The 20,739-nt window shown below is 38.8% G+C and overlaps 3 protein-coding genes across 5 annotated transcripts; 2 read left to right on the forward strand and 1 right to left on the reverse strand.

The window, feature by feature from the left end:
• Positions 1-2,223: 2,223 nt before the first annotated feature.
• On the reverse strand, positions 2,224-12,944 carry LOC101478054 (THAP domain-containing protein 5). 3 transcript variants are annotated; one of them, XM_076875733.1, is made up of 4 exons: positions 12,162-12,944; positions 11,880-11,945; positions 4,321-4,507; positions 2,224-3,968 (listed from the first exon to the last, which is right to left on the reverse strand). In XM_076875733.1, the coding sequence occupies exons 3-4, from the start codon at positions 4,459-4,461 to the stop codon at positions 3,264-3,266; spliced, it is 846 nt and encodes a 281-aa protein (XP_076731848.1). In that variant the 5' UTR covers positions 4,462-4,507; positions 11,880-11,945; positions 12,162-12,944; the 3' UTR covers positions 2,224-3,263. The 3 variants fall into 3 exon arrangements, with proteins under 3 accessions (XP_076731848.1, XP_014265121.1, XP_004560915.2); XM_014409635.3 differs by lacking the exon at positions 11,880-11,945; XM_004560858.4 differs by lacking the exons at positions 11,880-11,945; positions 12,162-12,944 and adding an exon at positions 4,713-5,402.
• Positions 5,430-7,938, forward strand: LOC101477770 (dnaJ homolog subfamily B member 9). Its single transcript, XM_004560857.3, has 3 exons — positions 5,430-5,569; positions 5,859-6,100; positions 6,390-7,938. Exons 2-3 carry the CDS (start codon positions 5,884-5,886, stop codon positions 6,857-6,859), a joined length of 687 nt encoding a protein of 228 aa, XP_004560914.1. The 5' UTR covers positions 5,430-5,569; positions 5,859-5,883; the 3' UTR covers positions 6,860-7,938.
• Positions 12,945-15,129: 2,185 nt separating the features above from the next.
• On the forward strand, positions 15,130-19,177 carry akr1b1.1 (aldo-keto reductase family 1, member B1 (aldose reductase), tandem duplicate 1). Its single transcript, XM_004560856.4, has 10 exons — positions 15,130-15,235; positions 15,705-15,872; positions 16,284-16,400; positions 17,395-17,472; positions 17,573-17,695; positions 17,811-17,917; positions 18,031-18,112; positions 18,491-18,574; positions 18,841-18,923; positions 19,043-19,177. The coding sequence occupies exons 1-10, from the start codon at positions 15,170-15,172 to the stop codon at positions 19,083-19,085; spliced, it is 951 nt and encodes a 316-aa protein (XP_004560913.1). The 5' UTR covers positions 15,130-15,169; the 3' UTR covers positions 19,086-19,177.
• Positions 19,178-20,739: the final 1,562 nt, after the last annotated feature.

Consider the following 20,739-nt stretch of genomic DNA (forward strand, 5'->3'; position numbering starts at 1 on the left):
TTATCCTATTTGTCTAGTTGTTGCTCATCTAAATCACAAATGCAAAAAGTCTGGACCTATGAGAGACGCTTATCTGTACGCTGAGTTTCCAAGGTCTGCGAAGGATATGGGCACAACCTTTAAAATCTCCCTAGTCATAGCAGATATTACAAGGTCAAACACAAAACAATCGACCTGCACATTTTAAAGAGACTCTGACATTTTTAAATGATTATTTTCATCTTAAAACAGAAGTTTTAAGAACTTCACACACAGGTTCGCTGACACTTAAAAAGTCAGTGTTCAAATAAACTTAGATATAAGTTTTAGATATATCTTTTATAATCTTTTATCATTTTAATCTCAAAAGAACAGCGTGGACAGAGTTCACTTGTCATGATGCTGTGGATAATCCTGATGTTTAAAAAAAAGAATATTGATAACATATATAATATCTCAAAAGATGTGTAACTGTTGTTTTTGCACAGCTTTTGTAGAGTTATAGACAACTCTCTCTGTCTGCCTTTGTTTCTTTTTGAGTGTTTTTCGTTTTTCAAAAAAAGAGAAAGCCCACGAGTGTTGGAAATGTGCTTCCTCCAAAGGGTGTCTGGAGTCTCACTTAAAGACAGCATGAGGAGCTTGGTCACCTGGGACGGGCTCAGAGTAGAGCCGCCACTCCTCCATATAGAAAGGAGACAGCTTAGGTGATTCAGGCATCTGACTAGAATGCCTCCTGGACGACTCCTAGGTGAGGAATTTCTGGCTTGGTAACACCTAGCTGTCTATAGACTGGACTGGAAACGCCTGGGTGTCTCTAAACTGACTTGGAAACGCCTAAATGTCTCTAAACTGACTTGGGAATGCGTCAGTGTCTCTAGACTGACCTGGGAATGCCTGGGTGGTAATGTCTTTGCTTAGACTGCTGCCCGTGGTACCTGAATCTGGATAGGTATTAAAATAATGGATTGATGGATGGCTGGATGAAAGTAAAACACCTGGCTTGAAGTACCTCTTCAGACTTTTACTAGTTTAGGCTAAAGCAGGCTGTAAGAATGACTTAAAACACTTTTTACTGTGATCCACCAAAGAAGAAGAAAGCTGAGATATCTCTGAGATATATAGCAGTATCCCAATACTGAAAATGCACAGCAGCATTATTTCAATTCCAGTTTGAGAGGCATAAAGGCAACAACAGCAATTTGTGCTTAAATAGGTGCCAGCTATTGTGTAAAGCATCGTGTAAAGACAGCGATGATGATTTTCTTTCTCCAGCAGGTGGAGCTGAAGCACAAAGAGATATACTTAAGCTCACCATCATTTTCAAAGCATGAGGAGAAAAACAAATGAACACATTGTCAGTAGTCTTCAGCTCAATTTCAAACCCAGAAAATCTAGACTTGTGGTCACCTGACCCTTGTCACTTGAATCTACACTGCACAAAAAATGCCCCTGCATGAAAACTGAATCATATGCTTAGTTTGCCATCATCACAATACACCTGCATCAATGTTCACTCAATACTCTTTTTGCAGACTAAATGTTTGAAGAAAAAAAAAAATGAATGAATGCACTGATACAACAGAGTTAAAATGGAGAGAATTTACCAGCAGCACATCAAGGTATCACAGTTTGTCCAGTTCTATTTATATTAATTCAGTCTTAAAACAAAACACAATTAAATGACTAATTGTATAACATGTAGCACTTAAGCAGCACACCAGTACATTAAATGTAAACCACTTAAATCTTGTTAAAAGAAAACATATGAAATGCATAAGTGATAACAGTGACATCGTGCAGCAAACAAACTGAGTATAACAAAGGAAGCTGCCGACAGACCACACAGTGAAATGCAACAACGCTGCACAGGGCAGCAGTCAAATAACCATTAATAAGTTAGGAAGTTAAAACTGATCACAAGATAGAGTAGAAAATTACTGTGCACAAGTCTTAGGCACTAAACATTCTCGCAAATATAACTTATATAAAGTGCAGTAATGCATTTTTGGCGTGGCCAACTTTGAAACAGCAAGAACAGGAAAACTTTCACAGTTTTTCAAGCTTCTCAGCAGAAAGGCCGTTCCAAGCATCTCAGAGAAGTTGCCCCAGCTCTTTTGCAGCACCTCAGATGCATCTGCTGCAGGGCTCTTGTTCTTTATGTCTCTGGATTGCAGTCATGTTGCAGAATTTGCGTCCGTTCAGATACCACATCTAAGGTTCCTAAAACTTCTGCACTGCATCCCGTAATAATAATAATAATAATAATTATGCACTGTAACAAAGCACTGAGAAGCTGTAATCCAGCTCCAGCAGGTGGAACCTTAAAGATGATCTGATACACGTGTGTAATAACAGAAGCAGGGAACCGTTTTGTAGAACACTGAGCTGGATAAAATGAGGCACAATGGCCTTCTTTCATTCATTCAATCAAACATGGACACCAGCCAGTTTTCCTCATCACTATACTGATAATAACCCAACAGGCATGTGCCACATTGTTCCACCCCACATTTCTCTATATAGGAATGCGTGGAGAGACGGTGATGTGTATGGTGGAGAAAGCTGTGAGCTTACTGAACATGAATTCTGTGTTTGCACAGCAGTCGTAATGGTTAAAAAAGAGGAGAAAAAACCCACATCATATAAGCTTCTGTTCAGACAGAAGTACAAAGGTTTGATGTTAAAGACGCAATAAATGGACCAATGATGAAAGCACATCAATGCCATGCTTATTTACTATTATTATTATTATTATTATTGTTATCTGTCCCCCATTTTAACCACTTAAAGCTGGGATATGATCACAGGTGTGATAAGGTATCCCCATTTTTGTGTTATGTAAAACATATTTTGTGTTTTCTTCATTAGAATGCATTACACTTATTTCTGTGTTATAGTTTTATACATTTTTAAAACTGTAAATGAATACATGAATATATATTACATTGTTATTATTGTCATTTCTTTTTTTTTTAGGTATTTGCTATATTATTTTGTTAGAAATTGTGTTTAAATTGTCTAAAACAGCCATGGCTTCATCCTTTGAGGATATGCATGGTCTGAGGCTGGTCTGACTTTATTATGTGTGTACGCATAAATTCAGGTCAGCATTAAGGAATCCAGCAGACATATGACTGAAGCGCAGCGTCTTCTGGTGTGCTTTGTGTAAGGTTTGTATGAAAGCATTTGCAACATTTCTACAAAAGCAAATTAACTGTAAGAATATATTAACATCTCGTTCCATCTTGTAAAAATTCAGACCAGCACAGATGATATACACTCTTTTAAACTTTCTGCTTCTCTTTAAAAACAGCACCATCCCTCTTCAGGAGGGCTACCTCGTTCTCCAGGGCACGGATCTTAGCCACCGTGCTCTCCTCCCTGCGATCCAGTTCTAAGATCTTTGCGTGCAAACTCAAGATCTTCCTCCAGAGCTCATCTTTGTCAGTATCCGGTCTGCAGTACGAATGCTCAAAAACAGAAACCTTCTCTTCATCAGTGAGTCCACTCTCTGCTAAAAAACAGCCTGTGGTTTTGTCCTTGACCAGTTCCATGGGGACAAAGCTAAAAGCCTGACCCAGCACTGCCTGGAATGCATCTCCATCCATGTTTGCCCCTGCATCAGAGAATGAACCTGGCTCACAGCACAATACAGTCACAGTGGACTCGGCCTGCTCTTCAGAACAGAGTTCCCTGCTTGGAGACTGTGCTGCCGTTTCACCATCAAGTGGTTTCTCACAAGCACCAGTCTGTATCTCAGAACGTTCTAAATGAGAGTCCAACACTGCAGGTTCAAATACCATCTCTGTGCGTTCCCCAGACATATTGTTTATCACTGCTGACTGGGACTTTCTGCCTGTTTTGCTCAAAATGAGTGGCCTTTTTTTACTGGCAGGAGAGTCGAATGTTGCAAGCTCAGGATCACCGAGTGAAATGTTGGTTTTAGCCTTGAGGCTTCTTTTCAGGTTTGTCGTTTTCTTCTCATCGTCCTGGAATAAAAGATAAAAGGTCTTCATTAATGGGAATTAACAGAAAATCAACAAGTTTTGGCGCAACAAACGCGTGGTAAGAAACTGCTTAAATCCTTGCCTGCACTCTCTTCGTCACCACTCTTGTACCCTGTCTCTTGTTTTGATTGGTTGACCCCAGGTATTTAAACTCACCTGCCTTCACTACCTCTTTTCCTTGCAGTCACTGTTATAACATAGTACTAATATATACAAATATATATATATATAAATACAGGCTTAACTCCACAAGACTATGCTTTATACTCAAAGTTTAAGAAGTTATTAAGAAGCTAAAATTGTATTCTGAGCTTGATGTTTTCTAGATACATACATCTTCACTAGAAGGAAAAATGGTGGGGATGGCTGTATTCTTCAGGTACCGGATTCCCCATCGAATATCGAAGCAGTCCGCTGTAAAGTGCTCACTGCACAGATACTGATGTCGACTAGGGGTCCACTGCTCCCTCTTCATGTTGCTCACCCATTTCTGAAGCCTGGACTTGTCTTGCAAAGGAAACCTTTGAGAGATAGACCGATAATAGAGAGCTTTAACTCTAAGCACTGGAGTGTGATTTGGATCAGCCCAACACTACCCTCGTGTCATTACAAGCAAGCACTATGATATACTTAGATGACATCCTTTTTGCACCTCCTGCAAGTGACATCTTTCACCAATTAAGCCAAGCAACACGTTACAGATTAACTAAAACAACAAAAACATACGGGTAGAAGCTGATTCTCTTGCTGTCTGGTCTTGATGCAGTCCCCCCACGGTTTCTGCAAACTCTCACAGCGCAGTAGCGTGGCATATCTGTAGACAGACTACATGAAAACACATCGGCGAGACCCGTTCGAGGATACAATTAGAAAAAAAGAAAAAAAAAACCCACACACCAGCTCGTAGATGATTATATCCGGTTTGTGGCCCTCGTAACGGAAGTGACGTGACAGCATTTATTTTCTTTTTTACTGGCTCTTTCACGTCATCACTTATTAGACATATTTGCATCGAAATTAAGATTCCCTATGAGGATATAACTTTTTTAAATAAAATTATTATTTTCATTATTTGTATTAAATAAAAACCTACAAAATAATAACGCACGCGCTAAATAAAAAATGTACCGATGGCAAAACCTGTATAGGTCTTACGGCATTTGTCTATAAAGTACAATCGACGTTTTAATCTTTGAAATCTTTCATTTAAATTTACTATTGACTTTCAATGCTTCCGTTTTCCCCAACCCTCGGATTATTTAAGTATTCTAATTCTGCTAAATCGATTACGTCAAAATTGAATAGAAAAGCAAAGGCGGAAAAGATAAGCAGATTATTTTCTTGCGTTACCTATACCTACGTTCCGCCCTGGCCTTAAATCTTCCACGTGCGCATATTTTCCACCAATCACAACGGTCTGAATCACTGTGTTCGGAAACCCACCAATGGCGTTGCGAGTCGTGGTGTTACGGCTCAGGAATGCAGCTAGACAACAACTGTTAGCTTTCGTTTCACATCAGCTGAGCTGGAACCTCCGGCGATTAACACCAGTATCCCCAGGCTGTTTGTTACCTTGTATACAGGTAAGCTCTCAGTTTTAACTTAGCTACTTTAACTTAGCTGCCGCCGGTGGCTCTTTATAGGGTATAATTTACAAGCTTTTAAAAGGTCAAACTAGTTACTCCTCTTTTCCAGTAAAAGTTGTCATTTTTTTTGTTTGCGACGCCTTCTGCCTTCAGACTCGCTCGAAAGTTAATAACTGCTTGTATCATTTGACAAAACGGTAACAATTTTATCCTTTTAAGGCTTCAGAAGTGTTTCAGAATTGTGTGAAACGTTTTTAACACAGTTGTCTAAATGCTGTTCTCACAGACAGAAAGGTGTCTAAACCACCAGTATGGCCACAGCGCAGTCGACGTTGCTGCTAGCAGTGCATATTCTGCTCATCTCAGAGTTCATTCTGGCCAAAAGGGACTACTACGACATACTAGGGGTGCCGAGAGATGCTACCGAGCGGCAGATCAAGAAGGCCTTCCACAAGCTGGCCCTGAAGTACCATCCTGACCGAAACAAGGGGCCAGACGCTGAAGCCAAGTTCAGAGAAATAGCAGAGGGTAAGTTACACATTATGTCAGTCTGTATTGTTGGGAAAGAGTCCTCATACAGTTGATCTAGAGACCTAAAAGCAAAATAGTTGCTACTTAAAAGTTTTTTTTTTTAAGGATTCTGATGTTAGAGTGGACTTAAAGGGGAGGATCTGCCCCAGCAGTCGCACCTTTCCTTGTTTTTGTTGACGTAATTGCACACTATGGTAACGGCTAAAGGGTTACACGCCCCATTCTGTGCTTTTTGTAACTTATTTCCTAATGAATTTAATCTTATATATATATTTGTGTCCTCCAGCATATGAAACCTTATCGGATGATAAGAAGAGGCAAGAGTATGACCAGTTTGGACATAGTGCTTCATCAGGGGAGGGCCAGAGAGGAGGAGACTACGACTTTAACCAGCACTTCAAGTCATTCAACTTTGATGACATTTTCAAAGACTTTGACTCTTTTGGTCAACATCAACAACAACAACACCACCAACACCACTTTCACTCCCACTCTAATTCCCACCACAAGAGACACTTTGACAGCCACTTCCAGGCTCATCGAGAGGCCATGAATGGGCACAGGAGGCAGTTTCAGCAGGGCAGCTTTGGCGGAGGACTATTTGATGATATGTTTGAGGACTTGGAGAAGATGTTTTCCTTTCACACGCACAGCTCCAGGACTGAGAACAGATTTCAGGGCTCAGGGAAGCAACACTGCAGGACAGTGACGCAGCGTAGGGGGAACATGGTGACCACCTTCACTGACTGCTCTTAAGACAGGCTGGATAGTAGGGGGGGGGGGGGGGGGGGGTTCTTTGTGGTTTTTGAAATTGAAAGCTAATTTATCACTTGGTGAAACAGAGTGGCTTTGTGTGGCTTTTTGTAATTGCATGTAATTTCCTGTATGAACAAATATCTAAGCTAGCCTGAAAAATGGCTGCTTCCAAGCAATAACTCATTCATATTATTATTATTATAGCATAGTAATAAGTCTTAAGATCAGTCAGATACCTCCCTATCACCTCGCTTTCCAGGTTCGTTATGTTTACAATCTGATTCTCAGGCATGGCCTATGCTTAGTTTAAAAAGAGTACTTTTCTCTTGAGCAGTGAAGCAATTAGATGCATTAGAATTCACATTTGTGAAAATGGGAAACCATAACTCTGCAGCTATATAGGCCATATTTTATTTTATCTCATCAATAGAAACCTTTTTCTCATCCAAAACCAAGACTTGCAGGTTTTGCACATTTGGTTTCCTGACAACCCCCTTTTTTTTTTCTTTATTTTGGTGAAAGGATACATTAACAATCAATTCTTCTAACTGCATTTGTGGATGCACTACATTCACCTGGAATGTGTACAGTTTGGCCATTATCAACTGTTACCTCGTTTAGGTTTTTTTTTTGGTTGTTGTTGTTTTTTTTCCTCTTCCAACAGAGTGGCATCTACCTTTTACTCAGTCAGGGTTGGAAATTAACATCAGTCCTATGACAAAAACTGGCAGACTTGGCCACAGGCAAAGTCGGCGGAGGTGTTTGCATGCGTGATTGCTTGGCTGTTTGTTTTTTGTTTGTTTGTTGTTTTGTTTTTTCATTTGGACCAGCTATCACAAAAACCACCCAGGCTCATCTGCCAGTCAAACTGAGTGGTCTGACAAGTTAAGATTCCCTAAACTGATCATAACGTGCAATATTTAGCACCTTTGCTCTTCATGTTGCCTATCTTCTATAGACCGTGCTGTGTAAATGTCATTGTCTAATGTCTGCACTTTGAATGCGTGCGTGAGTGTCTTGAATATCAATTGGTTGCAAAATGTTTGGAGAATGAATAAAAAAATATATATTAGAGGAAAGTTTGTGCTTGTGTTTAACTGAATTGGGAAAGGAGGGAGGCAGTAATGCACTTGTGTAATTGGTCTTTGTTATTAATGTGCTTTATTGTTTATGATTGTATTCTGATTATAAAATATGAATTATATTTTCATGTGAAGCACACACCAATGCAAATGTAGAATAAGTTCCGTGTCATGTGGTCTCATGAGATGAGATGCAACTAAAAGGAGAAGCTGCTTGATGTGTGAAGCCACAAAGTGCAAGTTGCTGCACTGGCTTCTGCACACTGTTTTACATGCATACGTGTTATACAGTCTCAGATAAACAGACTGTATCAGTTTTGTACAGTAAGTGAGAGATCCACTCAAGGATATTTACATAACACAACACAACTGCACATTGGATGATTCTTATGTGAAACTTAATAGTTGATTTGACTGAAAGACAGTTTTTCACGCTCTTTTTAAGGGTTCAAATGCATGGATCATAACCCACCCCCCAATTTTACTTATTTGGGTCACCCAGTTACCAAAATACACAAGTAACCCACTTTCAGTTTTGCCAGCATTTTACCTGATAAGCAATTCTTGCCTACTTCCAGTAGAGGTCATACTTTCTTAAAGCAGGAAAAGTGTTTTGAGCGCAATCTGCAACATTCATTGGCTTATCAGGTGACACAGAGGCAACCTTGACAAAAATAACAACATGGTGGGTTAGAAACCTAGGTAATGCTTTTTATTAAAATTCGGGCTATAATGCATTACAAGAAGGGTGAACCGTTCCTTTGATCGTATACTCATAGGGGTCTTTTGAAACACTCTTTGTCTGCTCCCTCACCCAGTTCTAATTTTCCATGGGAGACCCTACCAGGGTGCAAAATCTCTCTGACAGCATAGCTCCTGGGATCTCTGGGACACACAAACCCCTCCACCACGATAAGGCAGCGATTCACAGAGGGGTATCTGTAACACCTATACACTCAATACAATACTTTTATTAAACACTTTTAAATAAAGTCAAAGTTTGAATTTCTCTCATAATCCACTGAGAGACTATATTTTCAAAAAAATCTGCTGTTGTCAAAATACTTATGACTCTAACAGCATCTCCTCTCCTTAAATCCCCTCCCTGTTTTATCTTTCAATCTTGAAATCTAAAGTTGGCTTAATTACATATTTTTACCCACTGTTTATCCAGCACAGCAATAAATAACATAATTATTTCATTTCATGAAATGGCAAACCATTTTCCTACAATTTCTCTATGTCATTTAGTGGGTTTTCCTCAAGTACAAAGCAAAAGCTTAACTTAATTGCTGTACCTGAGAAACAAACATAGCAGGAGGGTTAAAGCATTAAAACCGAATGCTCATGAGATCCAACCACAAGATAATAAAATAAAATATTAAAAACAACAAGAGAGAAAGTAGAAGAAAAAAGACTGTGGCATAGCAATCCCCTTAACGTCTCCATTTGAAAAAAAAAAAAATGAAGTGAGCATGTGTATTAGCAGAGAGCTCTGTGGTGATAAGGTTGGCTAATAAGTAATAAACACTGGTTAACAAGTAATCCTGATGGCCATCATATTTTTCATAAATTTGAATAAGGTTAGAGATCCAGCACACCATGGTCTTGCAAATCTGCAGCGTCACAGAGCTAGCATGACACTGCAGATTTCTTTATAAAGCTCTAATAAAGCATTTGTTATCTTGTCTTTTATGACAACACACATATAACACTGTGATACAAATGAGGTAACTGGTTTGGTTAAATTGTAGGGCAGGCTCTGCTAGTTGGGCATGAAGCCATCTCACATTAAATACATATTATTTTTTTATGCAAAATACTCAAGCGTTTAATATCTATTTCAGAGATGGTATTTCCCTTTCGATGTAAGTGGCCTCCTTGACTCCTACAAATACTTCCTTACTATACTTAGGTACAAATTTCCGGTAAAGGTAGTTGTTTTTCCCGACCACTTTTACTCCCTACATGTTTTAACAAATATCTGTGCTTTCTTCTCCTTACATTTTCAAAACAGACTCATTACTTTAGCTTTAATGCATTTGAGGGAAGTTTTGTCATTGCCAGCTTTCAGGCATCAAAGCGATTTGAGACTAAACTGTAACATGAAAGGCAGTCCTGTTCGTGTATTAATCTTCTTTCTTTCTTTCTTTCTTTCTTTCTTTCTTTCTTTCTTTCTTTCTTTCTTTCTTTCTTTCTTTCTTTCTTTCTTTCTTTCTTTCTTTCTTTCTTTCTTTCTTTCTTTCTTTCTTTCTTTCTTTCTTTCCTTCTTGCTTGCTTGCTTGACACAACACCAGAATGACTGCAGGTGTCTATAAGTTGCGGTACTTCAGGATCTAGCTAGCCTTACTGAAGAGGAGCAAACATAAAGGGAGTGGCTTAAAAAAAGTGGCAGGTAGTTTCAAATGCAAGGTATCTATCAGCCTAACAAACATCAGCAAACACAAACTGTTTGTGGGCAGTTTGTCACACAGTGTGTTGCTAGCTAAAGGTCCAGTTGCTGTATTTCACAGGAGAGAAAAGAAAGAGGGCTAACTTTACTCAGAGATGGAGAAAGATAAGAAAGACATGAGAGAAAGAAGAGAGATTGGATTTAAATGTAAGGACTGTTTAGTGGTATTTGATAAACTGTAAATGTAAAGCTTACATGTAATTCCTCATGTTTTTAAATCAGATATTCGGTCTGTACATTCAACATTATGTTTTTTTCATATTGTGAAATGTGCTGTAAAACAAATCGAGGTAGACTAACTGCTATTTAAAAGCTGCATGAAAATAAACAGGTTAGTGCAGGATAAACAGGTTAATTCGCTGTACTGTGATGGTTCTAAAGTAAAGAACAATGTGTGACTGGTGCCCAGTGACTGTCGTTCATGGTCAGAGTAAGGTTGCATCAAGTGTAGCAGACATTCATATGAACCTCAGCTGATGATGCTTAGATTCATTGACTGAATTGCACCTTCATACCAAATTTATACCATCTAGAAAAAAGGCAGCAGAAACAATGCTTGCTGTCAGTGGAGGATGGAATCAGCAGGACAACTCATGAAATATCTGCTGACATCTGGTTTAATTACGTTGTGTAAATCCACAAAGAGCAGCAGGTCAGCTGATCACAGCCTGTACACTAGTCTGAAAGTCTCCTGAAGTTCTCAATAGAAATTATTGTCAGTTATGATTTTTTTCCCCCTCCACACTCAGCGATTACAACCAATTTTAGGGTTCCCCCACCTGCTGAATCCCACTTTACTGTACACATTTTCCTGTTTTGAGGCAAAGTCATCCTCTACAATGTAGGCAACAGAAAATAGATATATTTTCCTTTTTTTCCCTTCAGATTCAAGCTGAGTATAATTAGAATTTTAAAAAAGTTAGACTGAACGTTTGTATTCCCATCTATTAATATTATTTTATCATTATGTTAATATAACACAATAATATAACACAAGGTTCATATAGCTTTGCACACAAATAGAAACATCCTCCAAAGAGCTACTTTTTACTTTCTAACTTTGAGTGCATTTCAGAGTTTGTACAGTTCTATTTTTACTTAAGTAAAGAATTTGACTCAGTACTTCAACTTTTACTGGAGTAGTTTTTAACAGTAGTATCTGTACTTCTACATAAGCACAGAATATCTGTAGTTTTGCCAACTCGGCTTGTTCATGGAAATCAAAACCACCTTTTTTGAAATCCGGCAACGGGAGAAAAACCCCACCAAACTCCGTGCTCCCAGCGTCTGACGAAAAGCCACAGACTGAGCAGCAGGTATATTCTTGCCTCACCGTCCGTCCGTGGTGAGTCAATTCAAGTAGGTACTAATGTTGCTCTTTGTTGTTTGCTGTCTCCCCTGTTTTTTTTGTTTTTCTTTCTCTCCATACAGGTGACCCAGGAGTTTTTTTTTTTTGTTTTTTTTTCTCTCTTCCCCCCCTTCTCACCGTCTCTTCTCCCCTTTGGTTTTCTTTCTTCCTCTCCCCCTCTTTCTTTCATTCTTTCCCCCTGTCCTATTAAAAAAAAAAAAAAAAAAAAGGATGACAAAGGATGAACTGAAGCTCCGCCATCACGTGATGTCACATGCTGCTGTTTCTGATGTCACTTCCAAAAAAAAAAAAAAAAAAAAAAAAAAAAAAAAAAAAGTAGGTACTAATGCAAAGGGTCACTGAGCAGTGACAAAATTTTCTCACAATAATCTTTCTGGTTTAGCAAAACTGTGCACTTACCCTTGTCTGCTGGACGGATGGTATTGCTGTTCTCATTATTAAGCGATGTGAATGCTTTCTTCTCCTCCTCCTGCATTGCTGTATCATCACCGCTGAAGGAAACGGTTTCCAGGGCCTAATCCGTGGATCGACTTCCTTCGAGGCGTGGACGTCTATCAGCAGAGAATGTACCTTCACCTATCAGCAGAGAATGTCCCTTAGTCTGTAACACAGTCAAATATATTCTCAAGCAATATTCAAGCATGCCATTCAGCGTGTTAGTACGAGCTCGGGAGCAGCTTGGGAGAACAAGAAAACAGAGACTGCTTCAGATTGTCTTCCCAAATTGACTCAACTTTATTCACAAGTATAACAGTTTATATAGAGGGTAAAATTCATGAGACAGCAGATTATCAGTTTAAACCAGTACAGACCAAGATAAGGGAGCGTCTTCCTGCCCTTGGGTGAAGAAGCATCCTTTGTGTAGTTTATTAGTTCAGATACAATTGTGATTATCTCAGCGACATATTTTCAAGGCACAAAACAAAGAGTTCTTACATTAGTGAAATCTGAAACAAACCATTTGGCCTCAACAGGCGTCTCCTAAAAGATTAAGAAACTAATGTAGCTGAGGGAGTGATCTCTGTGGTATTTCAACCTTGTACCAGCCTGTGATTCTCACACATCAATTCTTGGGTCAAAGAGAAAAATAACTAAAACAAAGGGGCCTTATTGGATGACAGAGTTTTCCTGCATAATGTCACTATAAAACAATATCCAGTAAATGCTCCCATGGTACTAAAATACCTAACAACCGCAACCTTTGCATTGCTGGGACAGGCCGAAACCTTCATCTGTAGTTGCTCTGCTTCCACATCTGCAATGTTGTTATTTTGAATTGCTGTTTCTGTGACTGTGATCAGTTCCACTAGCGGGATTTGTCTTGGTGTCACAGCAAAGTTCAACCCTTTTGCTTTGCTTGGGTGAGTTGTCTGTCAGATAAAATTTTCACCCACTTGCTCACATCTTCGGTGTGGCCGCTGAGGACACACACATATTTTTCTGGTATTCTTTATGGCATCAATTTCAGCAATGTCCTGAAAACATTCCTCAGAAATTTTGGTCCATATTGACATGATATCATCGCACAATTGCTGCAGATTTGTCTGTGCGATTTGTCTTGTTCCACCACATTCAAAAGGTAATCGAGTAGATTTCGATCTGGTGCTTTGGAAAGAAAACCTTGGGCCTAACTTTTATCTCCTTGAAGGAAGTTTGGTGTAAAAGAGAAGTCATAATCAAAATCAGTTTGAAAACAAAAAATTGTGAAAATATATATACATAGATTGTGTCTACATTTTTAACGCAACTGATAAAAACATACATATTATCAGGATAATAATGGATTGCATTTATATATATCCTTCCACTATTCATTCACTCTCACACACTGCTGGAGGCAGCTACAGTTGTAGCCACAGCTGCCCTGGAGCAGACTGACAGAAGCGAGGCTGCCATATCGTGCCATCGGCGCTTCTGGCCAACACCAGTAGGCGGTAGGTGAAGTGTCTTGCCCAAGGACACAACGACCAGAACAAAGAGCCCAGGGATCGAACCGGTGACCTTCCGGTTACATAACATAGTTATTCTTTTGGAATTCAGCTAAACAGGGTCAAGCACCCATAAGAACAAACTGTTCCTGACAAAGAGGAGGACTGTATATCTATATTAACTCTAATGAGCAGAGAAAAGTTTTTAAAGTTTTTATCATTAACGTTGTGATCTTTGTGAGAACATCTGCATTTAGACATATTTCCATTTTGACATGTCACGTTTAACATATCATTGAATCTGCAGGTGTAGTTTTCAGTGTGTTGCTGAAGTAATATTCACTGCATGATTCAGCATTTTGTTCTGAGAACAGAGTGCTGAATCACATGTTATCTTTTGCCTTCTGAAGATAACATGCACCAACATCTCAATAAACGCACTTATATTTACAACGTCTTCACCTTGACAGAACAGGCCTTTAGTCAACAAAAAGTTACTGCTTCACTATCCTACTGCTGTAAACCCAACTCAGTCAGAAAAAGAAAATTTTTCTTTTGTGTGTGTTTCCCACTAGTTTATAGTAAGTGAGTTCTGACAGATTTTTGGTCTTGGGAGCATATATTTTGAAAGGCTTTCCTAACCTTGGTTTGCTGAATAAACCCTGCAGCAATCTTCCGCTGAAGCTTTTTAATTAACACACGTTGCTGTCTCTTCTCCTCCGCGTCCTGTGTTCAAAGATTATTTTTGAGGGGGGATTAATTCATTCAGACTGACCTAAAATCGCAAGCCGTGCTAATAGAAACTTTATCAAATTGCATAATCTTATTTACAATACTTTGCGTTCCTGTGATGGTTGTATACTAACTTTTCACTTTCCTGTAAACTCTTGACACAACTGAGACTGCTTACTGCCTCGATTCTGACAAGTTTACAGCACTGTATATGGTTGTGAACGTTATAGTGACTATACACTAATTGATGTCACAGACATGTTTTTTGTAAACTCTAGAGGAGTCATCTATTGCTGCATCGTTGTAAGAGGTATCAATGGTAAGTGTCAATTAAAAAATTTCATTTTACTTTGTCTGCGGATTTATGTTTACACATATAAGAGGTTACCAATTTAAAGTGAGATGCAGTCAAATGTCAGTTTCAGTAACACAATAATTTTGTTTGCAGCTTTTCAGAATTATGCTCAGACTGAATAAAGACATTACTTTCAAATTTTCCACATTATCCAAATTGTGGAAATTATAGAACTACCCGTTAAAAATTTTTATGTACACCTAACAGAATATTTCTGCACTGTGTGTAAGAAAAGCGGGGCCCATTGAAAGCCTTCCTATTTCACTGATATTATGATTATGTAAGAGACGGTCTCCTCCTACTACTGGAGAGAGTATATAGTAGCATGAGTCAGTACATTCAAACAGTGAGTGTTCCGACTAGGTTGAGAACGTTACTTCAAAGCTACTAAGATGATACCTGCTGTTACACTTAACAATGGAGCAAAGATGCCAATAGTGGGTCTGGGCACCTGGAGGGTAAGTCTTAGATTTTTTTGTTTTAAACTAGCTCTGTGGGAGACTGCTAATCTGTCCATGCTCACCCTACTTTTCAATGAATATTTCTGCTACTCTCATTATTTTTCACTGGTTTCACTCGTCTATGTTATCTGTACTATTTATATTTAATTTGTTTTTATATAACAAATTCCCTATCTTGCTGATAGAGTCTGGTTACAAAAGAAACCAAAGTAACATGTTATTTACATAGTGCAACTAAAGTAAAATAAACTGGATTGTAGAGGCTAATCCTACGTGACGCGATGTCACTGGTATGCATGAATGAATTAAACAGTCCAATAACTCCAGCAGTACTTATCTTGTCCTTTTTGGTCTTTATTCCAACATCATTTTACCATAACAACGCAGCGGTCACAAACTGCTTGCCTTCTTGCGATTCACACTTGCTTTATTCATTCCATGTTTTTCTATCACCTTACCTGTGCAGTCAGAACCAGGAAAAGTGACTGAGGCCGTGAAAGTCGCCATAAGTTGTGGCTACAGACACATAGATGGCGCTTATGTGTATCAGAATGAAGAAGAAGTTGGAGCTGGAATCCATGCAATGATTGATCAAGGAGTGGTAAAGAGGGAAGACCTATTCATTGTGAGCAAGGTGAGCTTTAGAGAGAGCCAATAAAAATGAGTATAAACCATTTTATTATCTCAGGTTGTCTTCCAAAGCAGTGGCTTTGGAAGACAACCTGAGGCATGTGGCTTTCCACACCATGGTGATCCCTTTACATGAAAGATCCCCAGCTGAGATGGGATAAAGACACAAGCTAGTGAATTCCTAGTGCTGGTTCCAAGGGTCGGTGGAAGGGTTGTGTCAGGAAGGGTATCTAAGCTGAATCAAAAGCAACCACTCTGGAAATAAAGGAGCAGCTAAGCAGCAGTACCTTTATAGTAGTTATGTTGTTAGTTGCATAAGGAAATAATGAGGGTACAATGGTCATACTATAACATGTTTACAGCGTTGGAGGAAATGAGACACCTTGTTTGTAAAACTCCTGCTTATTTTTCCTAGTTATGGTGCACCTTTCACCTTCCATCTCTGGTGAGAACAGCTTGTGAGAAGACTCTCAAGGACCTGAAGCTGGACTACCTGGATCTTTACCTCATGCATTTCCCAATGGGGACCAAGGTCTGGAAACTTCTGTCCAGTCCTTACAATACAGTTAACTTTCTCTAAAATCTCTGTGATATAATAGTGTTTATAATGAACTGCAATTCATTATTATCAGGATGTCCAAAACACTCGCTGAAAAGCCTTCAGCTAATCCAAAATGCTGCCGCAAGAGTCCTGACAGTGACTAGAACGAGAGAGCATATTTCTCCTGTTTTGGCTTCCCTTCATTGGCTTCCTGTTAAATCCAGAATTGAATTCAAAATCCTGCTCCTCACATACAAGGTCTTAAATAATCAGGCCCCATCTTATCTTAATGACCTTGTAGTACCATATCACCCTATTAGAGCACTTTGCTCTCGCTCTGCAGAACTACTTGTTGTTCCTAGAGTATTTAAAAGTAGAATGGGAGGCAGAGCCTTCAGTTTTCAGGCCCCTCTTCTGTGGAACCAGCTTCCAGACAGACACTATCTCTACTTTCAAGATTAGGCTTAAAACTTTCCTTTTTGCTAAAGCATATAGTTAGGGCTGGACCAGGTGACCCTGAATCCTCCCTTAGTTATGCTGCAATAGACGTAGGCTGCCGGGGATTCCCATGATGCATTGAGTTTTTCCTTTCCAGTCACCTTTCTCACTCACTATGTGTTAATAGACCTCTCTGCATTGAATCATATCTGTTGTTAACCTCTGTCTCTCTTCCACAGCATGTCTTTTATCCTGTCTTCCTTCTCTCACCCCAACCGGTCGCAGCAGATGGCCCCGCCCCTCCCTGAGCCTGGTTCTGCCGGAGGTTTCTTCCTGTTAAAAGGGAGTTTTTCCTTCCCACTGTCGCCAAAGTGCTTGCTCATAGGGGGTCATATGATTGTTGGGTTTTTCTCATACGAAGCGCCTTGAGGCGACTTTTGTTGTGATTTGGCGCTATATAAATAAAATAAAATTGAATTGTATTATCAGACTGAACTATGCAGTCTAAATTTAATACTGTCTTGAACACATCTTTTGGCCACTGCAGCCAGGAGATGATCTTTTTCCTGTGGATGAGAATGGGCAGGTTATTTCTGACAACAGCAACTTCTTGGACACTTGGGAGGTAATATAAATGACTTATTGCACAGTGATAATCCCGTGGACTTGCTGACAACCAAATTAAAATATGCTGTGCTAAAACCAGTTTATGATTTATCTTAAAGGCCATGGAAAAGCTGGTGGATGCTGGTTTGGTCAAAGCTATCGGCATTTCCAACTTCAACAAAGACCAGATTGAAGCCATACTTAACAAGCCTGGCCTCAAGCACAAGCCTGCCAACCACCAGGTAGATTTTGCAAAATTGTTTTTTATTTATTTTGAATTCTGGAGGCATGCACTGTTAAAAGATGAAATGAAAATAAAAATAAAACAAAGTCCCCGAAATGTGGTTGTTTTCTTAGATTGAGTGCCACCCATATCTGACTCAAGAGAAGATGATCAACTACTGCCACTCAAAAGGCATCACAGTGACAGCATACAGTCCTCTAGGCTCCCCTGACAGACCCTGGTAAGAGGATGTACAATCTATTGTAAACAAAGCTAATGTAGGAGTATAATCAGCTTTACTTCTCGAGGATATTAACAGTGTCACATTGTTTTTCTTGTCCTCTTCTACTAAAGGGCTTCATCTGATGAACCCTCGCTGCTGGAGGAACCTAAGATCAAGGCCATTGCTCAAAAGTACAAGAAAACTCCAGCACAGGTACTGAGGAATTACACAAGTCAGGAATTTTGAAATTTGAATTTCTAAATGAGACATCTCATGTTGGGTAAAAGGTCAGATATCAGACAGTAGGATCACGAGTGTGCAGCACAACCAGAGAACAACGAGATGCAGTATTTAACTAATATTGAATATCTTAGTTATTGGCTGCATGTTGTCTCCCATGGAAAACCAAAACCTGTGTGCTTACAGTTATGCAATGCAACATTTCAAAAGTTAAATTACTGACGTCAGCAAGAAGAAAATCAATACTGTCATGTGGTGGATTAGAAGGCTTATTAAAAAAATATTTAAATCATGGGAAAGTTAAATAATACTGAACTGAATGACCACTGCTCGTTTGAACCATATCCCCAGGTTCTGATTAGGTTCCACATCGAAAGAAATGTGGTTGTCATTCCAAAGTCAGTAACACCCCATCGTGTCAAGGAGAACTTCCAGGTACAGTAATCATAAATATTCATGAGCAGATTTTGTTTTTAGTCTTTTTTAGCTAATATAGTGTATTCACACTGAGCAGTTATCATATTTAGATTTATTTGTGTAGAAATCTGCATTGTTGGGGGAAATTTAGGTCATGGACTTATGCAAAAATTTGTGTTTTTCTATGTTCTCATTTGGATTTTCATTATACGTGTTGGGTTCCATAGAGCAGCTCATATAGTTTGTGCAGGTTATAAGTTATTTTTCGGTTCTTTCTTTTTCAGCTGTTTGACTTCAAGTTGAGCAAAGATGACATGAAGGACATCCTCAGCTTGAATAAGGACTGGAGAGGCTTCACATTACAGTGGTGAGTAAAAATAAAGGAAGATTAAGGGTAAAGGGGATACAGAAAAAATAAAGACGTGGCATTATTCTAAAATAAACTGTGCTATCAATTAATGGCTATTTCTTGTCTTCTCTTTCCAGGGCTTCAAAACACAAAGACTTTCCCCTTAATGCAGAATACTAAGTTAATATGGTTCACCATGCCTTGTTTATATCAGTTTTGCATGAATGTTTCCTCCAGAATTTAAAAATAAATCAATAAAATGAACAATGCAACTTGTGTGGCTTTGTTAAAAATCCTGTTAGGACATTTGTGTTTGCATTGGATGAATGTGAGTTCAGCTGCTTTTTAAGCCACAGTGAGGGTTTTGGAATGAGAGAGGCATTTCAGTGAAACTGTCAAATAGTTCTGCCAGAACTAATTTACAGTTTGTAAATGCATCATGTTGTAATCCATGTAATTAAAATTATGGATGAAAAGGCACAAAATAAGCCAGTAATTAAACTGTAGATCTACCAGTACAAAAAACCCAGCATCTTCTTGTTGACATGATTAAAAAAAAACAACAACAAACATTTGTCCTTTCATACCTATATGGTATTAATTTTTTTTTCTTAGGAGAAAGGGGGGAAAAAAGCACCTTACTTTTGGGAGCTTGGGGGACTTTGTTGGTAAATCAATCATCATCATCTCTTATTGTGTCAGACACTACTACCTTATGTAGGACTTTGGGAGGAAACCACTGGCAGGTGTGGCTTTTACATGTGGGTACCTTAATAAGATCTAAAAGCACATATCACATTGGATGCCTGACCCCTGACCTAATCCTGGGGTGCACTCATCCTCACTGCCAGAAGGGATGATCATAACTGTCCAATCAGTCTTTTCTCCCATTAAAATATATAGTGTCCATTTTCTGTAAGTTAGTACAAGTTCATTGTGGTGCATAGTTTGACTACGTGTATATCCCATAACTCAGTCATCTCGAAACATTAGAGGCACTAATGATTAAATGATCAGCTGGCATTAAATGCTGAAGTTGCCTGATAATAAGATGAAAATTTAAATCACGTGCCCTAAGAAGAGAATCCTAACTGTATACCGTTGCTCTGAGGGAATAAATAAACTTGTTTTAATTTTACCAGTTGCTGGTGCTTTGGTTCCTGAAAGGATTGCTTCACCCTTGGGTGAAAGGTCAAATTCCCTTCTATTCCTTATTTTATCAGACATTGATGTCTTTTGTGTTACTGCATTTTAAAATAAATACATAATTTAAAAAAAATGAAAAGACAGTGTAATAAGAAAATATGCAGTTTGCTGCCCAAGAGCAACAAGATGACAGCACCCTGCTGACATGACAGAAACCTCTACAACTATATGCCCTGAATGTTAAACATGTTGCCTGTGGGCCAAGAGTGTTTAATTCATAAATCATTCATAAGACAAACTATTTTTTAAAAGACCAAAAAGGTACTGCTACTTCTGTGTGGTGATGCAATGCTAGCATCACTTTATGGGAGTGAACAGATTCACGAAATACAATAGTGTAGCCAACTTTCATAAACTCTTTTATGAAGTTTTTATTCTTTTTGTAGATCCAATTTGAGCTGTACATTTTACAGTTCCTCATTGTGCTTCTTTTTATTTATACTAGTGCTGCCAGCGTTAATCTCACTAACATGACGTTAACGCCATAACCGCATTAACACGGCAAATCTCCGTTAACGTTAAATAAACCTGAATTGAATACAATAAATCTCTGCTTGGGCTGGTCCTTCCTTCTTATTTTTAAATATAATTATTTTATTCTCTTCCACGGGACTTTATTAAACTAGCA

The sequence above is a fragment of the Maylandia zebra genome, linkage group LG17 (assembly GCF_041146795.1).
Source record: "Maylandia zebra isolate NMK-2024a linkage group LG17, Mzebra_GT3a, whole genome shotgun sequence".
In the NCBI taxonomy this organism is placed as follows: domain Eukaryota; kingdom Metazoa; phylum Chordata; class Actinopteri; order Cichliformes; family Cichlidae; genus Maylandia; species Maylandia zebra.

Excerpts from the sequence above, each read along its gene's own strand:
- akr1b1.1 (XM_004560856.4), top strand. The coding sequence starts at position 15,170 with ATGATACCTGCTGTTACACTTAACAATGGAGCAAAGATGCCAATAGTG. Across the intron at positions 17,473-17,572 it reads ACTTCTTGGACACTTGGGAG|GCCATGGAAAAGCTGGTGGA; the intron begins GTAATATAAATG and ends TTTATCTTAAAG. Across the intron at positions 17,918-18,030 it reads GGCTCCCCTGACAGACCCTG|GGCTTCATCTGATGAACCCT; the intron begins GTAAGAGGATGT and ends CTTCTACTAAAG.
- LOC101478054 (XM_004560858.4), bottom strand. The coding sequence starts at position 4,798 with ATGCCACGCTACTGCGCTGTGAGAGTTTGCAGAAACCGTGGGGGGACT. Across the intron at positions 4,508-4,712 it reads AAGAGAATCAGCTTCTACCC|GTTTCCTTTGCAAGACAAGT; the intron begins GTATGTTTTTGT and ends TATCTCTCAAAG. Across the intron at positions 3,969-4,320 it reads TTTTTCCTTCTAGTGAAGAT|GACGATGAGAAGAAAACGAC; the intron begins GTATGTATCTAG and ends CTTTTATTCCAG.
- LOC101477770 (XM_004560857.3), top strand. The coding sequence starts at position 5,884 with ATGGCCACAGCGCAGTCGACGTTGCTGCTAGCAGTGCATATTCTGCTC. Across the intron at positions 6,101-6,389 it reads GTTCAGAGAAATAGCAGAGG|CATATGAAACCTTATCGGAT; the intron begins GTAAGTTACACA and ends TGTGTCCTCCAG.